The 13,632-nt window shown below is 41.8% G+C and overlaps 1 protein-coding gene across 1 annotated transcript; it reads right to left on the bottom strand.

Annotated features, from left to right (window-relative positions):
* Nucleotides 1-1,701: 1,701 nt before the first annotated feature.
* Nucleotides 1,702-4,722, bottom strand: LOC143559943 (hydroxymethylglutaryl-CoA lyase, mitochondrial-like). The gene is made up of 9 exons (XM_077048366.1): nucleotides 4,558-4,722; nucleotides 4,089-4,262; nucleotides 3,840-4,002; nucleotides 3,532-3,711; nucleotides 3,305-3,385; nucleotides 3,049-3,212; nucleotides 2,820-2,956; nucleotides 2,118-2,233; nucleotides 1,702-2,038 (listed from the first exon to the last, which is right to left on the bottom strand). Exons 2-9 carry the CDS (start codon nucleotides 4,253-4,255, stop codon nucleotides 1,814-1,816), a joined length of 1,233 nt encoding a protein of 410 aa, XP_076904481.1. The 5' UTR covers nucleotides 4,256-4,262; nucleotides 4,558-4,722; the 3' UTR covers nucleotides 1,702-1,813.
* Nucleotides 4,723-13,632: the final 8,910 nt, after the last annotated feature.

The following is a 13,632-nucleotide window of genomic DNA, read 5'->3' as shown; positions in this document are numbered from 1 at the left end:
TTTAAAATTGTAATTATAGATATAGATATAAAAATTGATAAAACTAATCTCAAAGAACATTAACATACAAAAATTTTTATAAAATACGTTAATTTTCTAGGGTTCCTTCAAGTTCTTAAATAATTTTATAGTTTTGTAATGATACTCATATATATATATATATATATATATATAGGGAAATTTTATTCACATATATATATATATATATTAAGGGAAATTTTATTCACACTCCCAAGAGTTCTGTTTCAACACCCAATTGTCATGTCATGTCTATAACTGATCGAACGGTTGTTAATGATTTTCTCTTTACTTTTATCAAAATGATTCAAAAGTTGATGTATACCATTGATGAAATTCTTATCAGGTTGGACTCATGGGAGGTGGTCATAGCTCCATGTAGAGATTTATTATTGGGGATGGTGTAAAAAAGTAGTTTACTATCACATGTTAATTACATGCCACACTTAATTTTAAAATCTAACAAAATTATCATAAATGATGAAAAGTGGCACAAAAATAAAACATATAGGATCGCCAATGTGATTTTTAAACAGTCCAGGATAAAATCTATAAGCTGCGACAAAGGTAAATTATATGGTTTTTAATTTTGTTAACAAAAAGTTAGCTGCAAACTGGTTGAAAAGAATTGAGACCAATATCTGTCGCAAAAAACCACCGCAACAATTATTCACCGGCCTCAAATACGATTCTGCGACCGATATTCTACGACTGGAAGTGTAGTCACAAATGCCCATTTGTGTGGTAGTGATAGTAGGTTGATTTGGGTTTCGTTTTCGAAGTGTTTACAAATGCATAAAACTCTTAGAATTGTTGAATTAAAAAGGTTAAAGTATTGTTTTTTAAAAAGACACTTTCTCTAAAATAAATTTAACACATAAATTCTTTATAAACTTATAGAGTGCTTACTATTATGATGTTGCTGGATTGGTTGGGCTGACCGCCCTTATGCAACCTACCCATTTTACTGTTGGAAGTAATTTCGGACTCAATTCACAAGTTTGTAAACTTGAGGGGTCAATAATGACAAGTCGGTCATAGTTGGTTATGTTTCATAATTATAGTATGTTTCTTAATTGTATTGTAATTATAATAGGTGATGTCTTTGATAACAAGTTAGGTTAGTCCTGTATAAACATGTCATGGTTATACATTATAGAGTGTGGTGTGAGGTGCAACCGAGTTAGGGTTCATCTAGATGTAACCGAGTTAGAGTTCATCAAGAGTCAAACCGAGCTAGGGTTTGATAGATATTGTAATCAGTTTTTTGAGTCATATTTTCTGATTAATATAAACGCGAGTTATTCTTTTAGTTTGTGTGTTGATTATCGATACGGGAATTGATTTACCACATCTACCAATATTCTTAGAATGCATGGGGGCTCTAATATTGCTTTATAAATATTAGAGGAATTATCTGAAGTCAATCTTTCCACAGTTTGAAGCATATTTTTACCAAAGTGACACTTTAATTCCCTGTTTAATAGAGTTTGTATTTGATTTTGATTTTTGATTGTCAAATTGTTGCTTTTTTTTTTTTTACTATCAATGAAAAAACAAATAACCACTGGTCTTTTTTCTCTCAAATGATCCAACCAACAAAAACACACTTCTCATGGGTATGACGCATAAGTACAAAGGGTTGTGCGTCACCTTGCACACAAGTATGGCACATAGATACATAGATACAACAAGCCAATAGTAATGGCCGCGAACACACGAATTATATAATATTTTGTTTGTAATAGATTAACACTGAAACACCACATATGTGGGATGCAACAACACAGCCCTCTTAAACGTTGCATGCGACAGCAACCTTTGATCCCGATTGGCGACCCAAATGCTTGCAAATGAAGTCACCCGTTTGCAAAACCTTACTCAAATCAACATTTGTTTTAATACCGAGCCCGTTAAGCATGTACACCACATCTTCAGTGGCAACATTTCCCGATGCCCCCTTAGCATATGGGCACCCACCTAAACCCGCTACAGAAGAGTCCACCACACTTATTCCCATCTGTCATTAATAATAATGATTAAAAACTAATTATTCTGATCATAACCGGTCACGGTATTTTAATAAGTAGTAAGCTTACTTGAAGGGAAACTAATATGTTTGGAAGAGATTGACCATAGGTGTCGTGAAAGTGAACCGCGAGCTTTTCAACTGGCACAACTTCCATGACAGCTTCAAGCATTGGAATAACGGTTCCTTTCAAATATGATAGCAGAAATTATACTTTTAGTTAATTTCCCTTTTAGCTAAAATATAATCCGAATTAAACCATTCAGAGACAAATAAATAATAAAGATGTTCAAAATTATTAATAAGGAGCTGATTCAAGAGTTAGCGGACTCTTAAATGGACCAACTTGAAGGGGAAAATATGGCAAAAAGAGCCCAAACATAAATAAGATATAACTTGGGCTACGAGTGGAATTTCAGGCCCCATTACCCGTCAGCGGAAAAGTTCCGACAAGCCAGACCATGTGGCAACTGGCAAGCAACCATGGGCGGTTTGAGCTAGTTGTCAGACCCCAAATTCCAGTAGTTGGGGCTCCGATTTCACCAATAAAAACCTTTTTGCCCAATTTTCGCAATCTTCAAACCTTTACTTATTTACCCTCATGCATTTTTTTCACAGAGTTGCGTAATTTACATTCTTGTTTTTAGTCTTGATTTCAAAATTTTGGCAAACCTTTGTAATCTTTTCGTGCATTCAGAATTATATTAGTTATACTTTGAGAGTTATTCTCTGCATGTTTTATCATTATTTGCTTCCGCCCTGCGTTAATTACCTGGTGTACCAATCCCTATTGTATCACCAAGTGAGATTTCCATACAACCCATATCATGAAGTTGTTTCGCCACATAAGCTACTTTTGATGGACTAATTGCACCTTCAGTTGGACACCCAATCACACATGATACATACCTGTAAGAAACAATTTAAACAACTATGAATTAATCTCCATTTATTTCAAAGTATTGTAATCTTTTCATTATTTAAAAGGAACTGATGCATACCCACGAACAGGAATATCTAGCTTTTTTGAAGCATTAATTATATCACGGTAACGAACAAGGCTTTCTTCAATAGTACAGTTAATATTAGCTTTTGAAAAGGACTCAGAAGCCGAAGAAAAAACCGCTATTTCCTTAACTCCAGCTGCAACAGCAGCCTGAAAACCCTGCTCAAAACCAACCACAAAAGTATAAAAATTACATATTCACACATCTGAAGAATATCAAATCTGTTTTGGTCTAAATGAACATTACACACTTTTAAATTTGGTGTCAACACAGGCAATCTTGCACCTTCCAAGTTTTTAACTGCTTCAACAACATCCTTTGCATCGGCCAGCTTCATAATCCCATAAATGTAATTAGAAACAAATAGTAATACTCTTTCTAGCATATATACATACATCTACAGCTATGGTGTATATGTATGCATGATACATCTATTTTAATACACAAAATATATACAACTTTTGAAAGTGAAGCTACCTGAGGTACCCATTTTGGGGAAACAAAACTAGTGGCCTCAACAACAGATAATCCAGAAGCAATAAGCCTATGAATTAACTCTATCTTCACAGACGTAGGAACCATATTCTTCTCATTTTGTAACCCGTCTCTTGGACCAACTTCCACTATCTTCACATAACTTGGCATTCCTTTAAAAATCTGTTTTAAAAGATAAATAAAAGATTAGTGGGATAGAACCTGAATCTTGACTTACATAAAGGTCCCACCTTTAGGGAAAAATGATATGTTTTGACAGTTAAAAGTCAAAATTTGAACATTTTAATCACCTTATTAGTTATGTCCCTTGGGCCAGTATCACTGCAGTGTGAGGTGTGTTGAAGGTTTGTTGCATGTTTTGACGGATACCGATTATCAGAATCATTGTGAGAGATCTCTCTTTTATGGTTTCTCCATATGAAAGCTTCTCGCCTGTATTCTTTCAAATCGTCCCTAAAAATTTTTGGGACGAAAGTCAATAAATTCGCTAAATTATTCTTAATGCATAATAAGATTTCAGCAAAAACAGTCTAACACACTTGTAGCTACTGAACGATCCACACGTCTTCCCTTCAATCCAGCAATACCCCAACCCATTTTCTTCCCCACTCGTGCTGCACCGGTTCGATGAGAATCTCCTAGACAGATCAATGGTGCTCAAGCTTGGCAATTTGTCCAAACCAATCGGCTCCTCCAAACTCGACATTTCAAGACTACAAATTCACCATTAGCCAATCAATTATGTAACATAACAACATCCAAGCAGTTGAACTAAACTTTAAAAATTACAAACTAATATTGTAAATAAAATTGGGGGTATTATAGACATAAACTTCAATTGGAATAAAAATTGAAACTTTATGGTTTATAACTTTATATCAACTACAAATCAAGATTTATCAAGAACTCAAACAAACAAACTTATTATTATTAGCCTCAATAACAAACACCCACAATATAATTTCATCTATTACTTCAAGATCAAAGAAGAAACAACACAACACATACCTGAAGATTGTAAGTTAAAAAAATTGGTGAAAAAATCGATAATTCAGAGAAGATGGTTTGGTGGATACAAATGGAAGGTAGTTTTCGGTTGGAAGATGGTCAATTACTTCATTGCTCAACTACCCTTTTATATTATTATATTATTGTTAATTATTATATTATTATGACAGAATTACAAATTTTGTCCTTTAAAAATAGCCAAAAACCGGTTCGTGTCCTTTTCTAAGTTTCCTTGCAGGCGGTGTACTTTAAACTTTTTTTTCCTACAAGTTTTGTCCTTTACGCTAACTGGGTTAGAAAAAGTCAGTTAAATGCCCTCACGTGAGACGCATGTGAGGGCATTTTTGTCTTTTTGCCTACCCTTCTTCTTCTTCTTCTTCTGTATCTATTAACACATTGATATAAACTCTCTCTCTCTCCTCTCTCTCCCTCTCCCCCTGTTACACTCCGGCAGCCACCGCCATCTTCACTCTCTCTCACACTTCTTTCTCTCTCTCTGGCCACCACCAGGTCCACCGCCATCACAGCATCCGGCGACCACCCACACCACCGGACATTCAATCTCCATCTCTATTCTCTCTCTACTCTAGCTGCAACCTCCATAACCATGGCCGGATTGATGAAACTGGCCGCTGGAAAACACACACCTATATCACCTACCTTGTTCATCCACCCATCCCCACCATTGCTCCACATCATCTTCATCATCGTCATCCAATCTATCACCACCACAACATCGACCACCATCTAAAGGATTTCATCAACCAAAAAAAATCGATGAATCTGTGAGCTTTGGTCTAGGTCGCTACCGCCGCGGCTTGTTGCCGACTGCCACCACTACCCACCACCTACCGCCGCCACCATCACCTTCAATCTCACCCACAAAATCAAACCATCATCATCCCAATCCAAATTCATTTCAATTCAATCGAAAACCCTAAAAATGATCGGTTCCGATCACCACAAACAACAACCCTCAATCTACAACCGATCTTACACCATCAATTCAACCTCAGCCATCGATTACCCACTAAAACCCTCACCTAATTCCACCCTTAATCGCTCCGAATCCGTCAAGAAACCCTCCGATTCAATTTCAACCTGAAACCTGTTTTGACCTGGAAAAAAGAAAGAAAGAAGAAAACCCTAAAATCACAACCGTCTTGTAACCGCAACAATCGAAATCAGAACCACAATCGGACTACTGCCACCGTCACACCGCCGCCTAGGGTTTCCCAAAGATACCCGGCAACAGTAGATCAGATGGAAAATAGGCGATAATAGCCAGGCAAGATAACAGTGGTGGCTAGAGGTGCAAGATGACGGTACGGGGGACAAATACAGTTGTAACCCGGCATCAGTAGAATCGAAATCGATTAGGGTTTGTATGTTAAAACCATGCGATAGTAGAACCGGCGATGGTGGAGGCATCGATTAAGGTGATGGAGAAGAAGAGTGGGAGGTATGGTGATGAAATGTGTGTGTGTGTTAATAGATACAGAAGAAGAAGAAGAAGAAGAAGAAGAAGAAGAAGGGTAGGCAAAAAGACAAAAATGCCCTCACATGCGTCTCACGTGAGGGCATTTAACTGACTTTTTCTAACCCAGTTAGCGTAAAGGACATAACGTGTAGAAAAAAAAAGTTTAAAGGACACCGCCTGCAAGGAAAGGACACGAACCGTAATTTGGCTTTTTTTAAAGGACAAAATTTGTAATTGGGTCTATTATTATTTGCAGCGTTTGGGTTCAGAAGATTCGGTGAACAAATTCTTGTGGTGACGAAATAAAATATATAAAGGTTAAGATTGTTTTTGTTATTATTCTGGTAGATATTCATTCGTCTAGAAGGATTTATTATTTATTTATTACAAATATATACTCTTTTAACTAATTGCGTAGAATAAATATAATAGCTTGGCGTTTTATGTTTAACTAAATAGCTTAACAAATGTTACTGTTGATAAATAAGTGATGGAACTATGGGTTTTAGGAGGATAAAGGGTTGTTATATGAATAAGTGCGTGACTGAATTAACTTTTCTTAATTATTGAGTGATGGTGGTGGTGGTTTGATACTGTATAATTTAAAGTTCGTATATTTAAATATTAACTTGTTATTTTAGACTTGTGAAACAATACACAAAGTCATAATAGAGAATAGAAAAAAGATAATAATAATAATAATAATAATAATAATAATAATAAAAAAGACAACCCACCAAGCTAGATCTGACTCGAGTTGAATACAAGCATTATTTTTGCTCGGATTGAAATGTTTGCTTGAGTCAGCTTAAGTTTTATGTTATTGACTTGAGTTTTGAGTTTGAGTTTGAGTTGAAGTTAACTCAACTCGAGCATGCTCAATGAATAACCCTAAGGCTTAGCGTACGATGTGTGTACATATAACTTATATGTATATTTATAGTGCATATATATTTTCCAGACAGCATTTATATGATGAAAGTTTTATGATTTGTTTTTGTAATTCGTCATAGCATATATTGGTTTTGTATTACTATTTTCTTTTCATTTTCCTTTTGTTCCTTTTTTTATGAAAAAACAGCTAGCATTTTGAGTCAATTGTATTTTAACTTTTTGTTAAAAATCTTTAAATGATAACAAATCAAAGAAGATTCTATGGACACATTGGGGCCTCAAACCAATGAGGTGATGTGTGGGAAGTAAATTCCGACCACATAGGGGAAAAACAAATTGACATCAAAATCATGTGGCTATTAAAATAATCGATCTTTCAAGAACCTACCTGTCTACGTCAACTACATGTGGAAACAAATTTGATACCTAATTGCCACAAACAAGCCTATCTCATGATCTCGTCTATGTGTTAGTTTTGGAATTATGTTTTATTCTGTTGCCTCAAGACATGCTTTTGGTTTCTGAAGAAACACTAAGTGACCCGGTGCAGATTATAGATAATCTGGGGGTTAAGTAATGTTTCCCACGAGAATGAGGTCCAACAGAGACAGTTGTTCTTCAGGGGACCTGCAAAACAAACACCGTAAGCTCGTCACTGAGAAGGGGGGGGTTCCTCCTTGTGACCACCCTCCGGCGTGAGAATCAGACTAGGTTGCTCTGAATATAAGTGTATATTAAGAGATTGCTAGATAACAGGATAGCAGATGGATCTTACCATTCCAAGATGTTGGAGTATTTATAGCCGAAGGTAGGTTTCCTAGAAGGTACAGCCGGCTGAATAGTATTCCTGTTCTACCAACAGTGGACTATGCACAGGCCATACTGGTTGGTGGATAGGTTACGTCCAACAGTAACTATGTCGGCTGCACTATTCCTCCAACTGTAGATTATGCACGTCCTACCTACTGTGGATTATACGCAGGCCATGCTGGTTGGTGAATAGGTTACGGCCAACAGTAACACTATTTCACCAACTGTAGGCTGCGCACGCCCTGCAGTAAGGGTTGGTGAGTAGGCAGCGGCTAATAGTGACAAACAGTACTAGAGGGTGCTCCTCCTCGTACTGTTGTCGGTGAGCTGTCACCCTGTGATTGGCTCATGGGCTGTTCTGGTCAGATTGTCTGTCCTATCCATACCTTGGTAGGTATAGTACAGATCTTTCAGAATCATACGGACTGGCTCATTTTGGCGGGATTGTTCCCGTCTTGCTCATTCCTTCATGTGACTACTGAAGTATCTATTGTCTTGTGCGTGTAGCCCTGCTATCTGTGGGTAGCCTTCCCTGATGGCTTGTATCCGCAACTGCGGGAACAGGCGGGGTACTTCACCATTGGGAGGCTTTCCCTGCGTGTACAGCTTGCGTACTGCGCGTAAGGTTCTCTGAGCATGGTGGGTCCTGCGGAAGCAGATGGCCTTTGCGCAGACGTCCCTGTTCAAGGTGAGTCTTGCGGGACCAACTGGGCTCTGCTGGGACCTACCTCTTCAAGTCCCCCCAGTCCAATGTTCTTCTCATGAATGTTTAATAAAGTGAGGTGAACTTTTGGACTTTGAGCAAGGGGTTTTGAAAAGGGTTTTTAGTTTTAAGGTTCTCCGTGGGGATTCTTCCCGCGGGTTTCCTAATGTCACTTGCAAAAAATTCCCGATTTTTTTGCTTGATCTTTGGGTATGATGCGGGTAGGTATGTAACCTTCTCGCAAGGCAGGAGCGTTGAGTCTTACTTGTATATAGTCTCCATGAGGTTCTGGTGGTTTTCAACATAGTGATCAATTATGCTAAGACCACCAATTCCATTACGGAGTTTCAAACAATATAATTCTCGACGTTCCCGTTATGCGGGGATGTTATTCCTCTATCCGCAAGCATTGCCTAGAAGATCCTTCTTGGTTTCAATTCTCTGCGGGTGCTAGGTATGTGAAGGGTTTTGCCTTAACACTGTACCCGCACCTGTCTTATAGTTACTTGATTGCAAGGTATTCTTGGCTTCAATTCCCTGCGGGTGCTAGGTATGTGAAGGGTTTTGCCTTAACACTGTACCTGCATCCGTCTTACGGTTACTTGTTTGCCAAGGTAAGGGGTGTTTTCCCGCTTACTTTTGAATCTTTTTTGAATTTTGAATTTCAAAATTCGAAGAGTTGGTAGAAAGATAGGAACAGTCCAAACGTCTGAAACGTCGTGCGACGGTTTCTTCTAACTGTGTCAGGACGTGCAGGAAGTTATGGTGACGTGACATTATATGGTCATTCCAGTCTCTTTTTCAGGCGCGTGGGCGCGATTTTTCGGGCGCGTGGCCGCGAAATTACTGGCACACGTCCTGTCAACAGCTGTTGCCAGCCTGCTTTTTGCCACGTGTCATAGTTTCATTGCACCTTCGATTTCTCTCTCCTCCGCATTAAATTCATCGCATTAATTGCGATTAGTATATAAAGGGGGAGAGGGTTGTTTGCAATCCACACTTTCACCCTTCTCTTCTTCTTCTTTAGCGATTTCCGGAAAATACTCCCCTTTTCAGGCAAGCATTTTCCCGAAATCGCTTTCTTTTTTCTGCACAATGTCTTCTCGTGATCTTGAGTCTTCGGCCGATGACAAGAGTACTGCTGGTGAGTGCCAGTGTGCTCTGCCCGGCGATCAGTACCGGTACATTGTTAGGAAGTTCATGCTCGATCCTTTCGAGCCTGAGTTTCCTGAACCCCATCAGACCGTGTACGATGCCCCCAGAGGCAAGATCGGGGTTTATGCAGCATCCTTTGTCTATGGGAATCTTAGGTTCCCGTTGACAAAGTTTGTTTACCGTGTCCTTGAGAGGCACGGTGTTCATCTGACCGAGTTGCACCCTATGGCGATCGCCAAGATTCGCCATTTCGAGTGGGTGTGCCGGATTTTGGGCTTCGAGCCCCATGTTGACCGCCTGATGACCTTCTACACTTGGAGGTGCATCCAGGGGTGGTATACACTGACAACCCGTATCAAGGGTTTGAAGATTTGTGAAACCTCGCGCAGTCTCCGTTCGTGGAAGCGGGAGTTCTTCTACATTTCTGCCCGCGCCATCCCCATCGCCATGAAGTTTAAAAATGGCCAAGCAATTCCGAGCTTTCACGCCACCAACTACCAGGAGGCGGAATGGTTCTCGAGGATATCCCGGGTCCAATCTCCGGTTTTCCGGTTTCCAGAGTCCGGGATGGTGAAGTTGGGGATGAGCCGAGTGTGGAAAGAGGCTGACGCGCAAAAGGTTCCGATCGTCCTCGAATACGGTTCGAACTCTATCACTTACGGTATGCTCCGTTTCTTTTTGCTTATACGAGTTTATCTTCTAACTGTTTATTTTCTTTCAGAGGGGAACAACTTGGAGTCGCTCCTGTACCCGCGGGAAGCTGACGGTCCCGCGCGGATGGGTACTCGTGCTCTAGACGAGAACGAGTTGCCCATCCTGGAACAAATGGCGGATCGGTTTGTGGAGGTCTATCCGCCGGGCCAAGAGATCCTGAGCCACCGGCGGCCAGGTAAGGCGATATTCTATCCTCAACCCCTCAATGCTGTACCCGCTGCTGGAATTCCTTACATCCTGTCTTCTTCTGAGGAATCCGCAGATGGTCCTCCGCTGGTGCGGAAGAAGAAGGCTGTCGGCGGGAAAGGGAAGGAGAAGGTGGCCTCCACAGCTGATCCGGTGCTTCTATCTGACACCGAGTCAGATAGTGAAGAGGTGGCGGGGAACCCCGGTGGTGAGAAGACCACTGCCCCGGAGGCTACGACTGTTACCTCCGGAGAACCGACGACGACGGTGACCGGCATCAAGAGACCGGCTCCATCGGGTTCATCCCCGCCCGTCCGTACGTTCAGGCTCAAGAAAACCCGTAAGTATAAACATTCTTCTTTTTGTAGATTTATCATACTTCATAAATTTATTAACACTTATCTTCTTGTGCAGGCGTGGATGTTGACGCATTCCAGGGTGGAGCGCAGGGGAGTACCTCTCCGCCAATGACGGTAGGCTCGGTCAGCCTACCTGAGGCGTCGACCCAGGCATCTGCGCCTGCTTCCGTTGGTCCAGTTGCTCAATCCTTTGGGCCAACTGTTCCAGCCGAGATGACGTCACCGCCGGCGGTGAGTGCGATTTTTACAGCATCCTTCACCGAGCCGGCGGTTACTGTTGCTGCTGACTCCGCGGCGGCGTCCGCGGCGGACACCATGCCTCCGCCATCGACTGCGGCGGAAACCATGCCGCCTCCGCCATCGGCCTCGACGGCTGGACCTTCAGGTACGCGCGGGGCTTCTCACCGATCTTTGTTACCTTCCCATCTGCCTGACCTTTTGGATGGATTTCCCTTAGGTTCAGGTGATGGGTTCGGTGGCTATCGGCCTGTGATCGACCCTACAGGTGCGTAGGGTTCTTTTTGCCTTTATGCAATTTTTATCATCTTTTCCTAACTGCTTTGTTTCTTTTGCAGTGTCGGATTCCAATGAAGTGTATGTTCCAAGATGGAACATTCGCCGAGGAACAACCCTTCGCACACCTGTGGAATGCGTGGACTGGGCTCGCCACGCTGCTCCCCATGGTGCGTTGGGGGAAGCCATGGTTAGCTACCAGGAGGGTAGGCTAACCAACGAGCTTCGGGTTCTCCTGGCCCGGATGCAGCCACGCGTCGAGCTGCTTTGTCGTGAAAACGACAAGTTGAAAGCAGCTCGCGTTAAAGAAGTATCTCAGGCGCGTGCTCTCCGGGAGGAGAACCAAAAACTAACCGCAGTATCTGCGGAGAAGGAGAAGGCCTTCAAGGCCCTCGAGGTTGAGGTTCAAGCGCGACTCGAGGCCCGTTCCAAGGCTGCCCAAGCTGTTAACGAACAGCTTCGGCTAGCTAAGGAGACTGCGAGGAACGCGACCGAGAGGGCCACCAAGGCTGAAGCTGTTGCTGAGCCTCTCCGCCTGGAGAATGAAGAACTTAAAGCTAAGTTAGAGGCTCTTCAACAGGCTCATGATGCCTTGGCCATGGAGGATGCGAAGAAGCTTCAAGAGATCCTGGACCAGAGGGGTGTGCTTGCGCACACCGAGCGGAAGCTTAAGGGCGTTGAAGAGGCCGCTGCAAAGGATGTGCTTCTCGCCAATCTTAATAAGAACGAAGCTGAACGCACCTGCACCCAAGCTCTGGTTGCCAAGGAATGGCTTCTTCGAGAAGCGTTGCCTCAGGTATTTTAGCTTTATGTCGTCACGCTTTCCTTTGTAGAATAGAAGTTCTTATACTTGTACATTTTTTGTAGGTTGTGCATCGGGTCTTTTCAGAGACATCTTACGACGATGCTATGAGCGCAGCCCTCAACGCTTCTCATGAGGATGGGGAACGGACCGGCTTCCTGCTTGGTCTAGGGTTTGCTGAGAAAGGCGTCCCGCCTTCCAACTTCCCTTTGTATAATGCGGATACCGAAACTATTTATGACCAAGCAGTGAACCAGTATGCTGCCTTCCCGCATCCGGTGGTGGAGAAGGTGAATGAAATTGCTGCTGCTGATGATGGGCTTGCTGTCCTTAGAGCTTTCCTTGAACCGTCACACTCTGCCGATGGTGCGGGTCCAAGTGGGAGTGGTCCTGAAGCATGATCCAAAAGATCCCTTTTCCACTACTAGCGTAGATATTTGCTCTTGTACTTCTTTTGTATGCGGGTATATACCCAGCAATGTTTGTAATATTCAAGTTGATGAAATAAAGAATGTGTTTGTCCTTTTCTTTGTTTATTTTACGCATGTTTACACTTAGCAATTTCTTTAGTACTTAGATAAGTTAAACTTTTTGACATGGTAAATTATAAGTTTATTTTTGCTTCCTCTTTCATGATTGTGCGGGTAGGACCGTCACTTGCACTTAGTAGGATGGCTAAACTTTCATTTATCCTGCGTGGAAGTTTTCCTCATCTTTTCCTTGAAATTTTCTAAGTGTTCAGAATAAGTTAACCTTTGAACGTGGTAGATGATAGGTTGAAGTTTTGCTTCCTTGTTTGTGATTGTGCGGGTAAGACCGTCACTTGCACTTACAAGGATGGCTAAACTTTACTTACATCTGACCTGCGTGTAGGTTTTCCTTAGAACTTTTTAACATTTTTAGCGTTGTGTTTATGCGGGTTTTGCCGCCTTCCACACGCAACTACTTACTTCTTCACGCACTGGTGCGGTGAATACCGGCACATGGGAAGTTCATAAGTTAAAGGTAAGGCTATCAACACATTGTGTAAGGAGAATCATTTCCATTAGAAGTGGCTCTAGGCCTTTTCTTTACAAGTTTGGAATTGATCTACATATAACATTTGCGTAATTGAGCTCCATTCCATGTTCTTGGGATTGGAGTGCCATCGAGCCTTTCAAGCCGGTATGCGCCTTTTCCCAGGACTTCTTTGATAATGTATGGCCCTTCCCAGACCGGGGCCAGCTTTCCTGGGCGCTCTTGGTTTGAAGCCTCGTTGTTACGCAGTATGTAGTCTCCTTCATTGAAGTTGCAGAGTTTTACCCGCGTGTTGTAGTACTTTTGCATTTGTCGTTTGTAATTTTCTTCACGCACTGCGGCTAAGTCTCTGCGTTCCTCGGTTAGCATAAGGTCTAACCGTCTTTCCGCATCATTGTCCTCTGGCTGGATCAAGACCCTTGGTGAGGGTAAACCAATTTCG

This window comes from Bidens hawaiensis, unplaced genomic scaffold, assembly GCF_021521415.1.
Source record: "Bidens hawaiensis isolate Kalapana, Puna unplaced genomic scaffold, B.hawaiensis_p1.1 tig00001093_1, whole genome shotgun sequence".
NCBI lineage: Eukaryota > Viridiplantae > Streptophyta > Magnoliopsida > Asterales > Asteraceae > Bidens > Bidens hawaiensis.
This window is presented reverse-complemented; position numbering and strand designations above follow the sequence as displayed.

Excerpts from the sequence above, each read along its gene's own strand:
- LOC143559943 (XM_077048366.1), bottom strand. The coding sequence starts at position 4,255 with ATGTCGAGTTTGGAGGAGCCGATTGGTTTGGACAAATTGCCAAGCTTG. Across the intron at positions 4,003-4,088 it reads GGATCGTTCAGTAGCTACAA|GGACGATTTGAAAGAATACA; the intron begins GTGTGTTAGACT and ends AAAAATTTTTAG. Across the intron at positions 2,039-2,117 it reads ACATATTAGTTTCCCTTCAA|ATGGGAATAAGTGTGGTGGA; the intron begins GTAAGCTTACTA and ends TATTAATGACAG.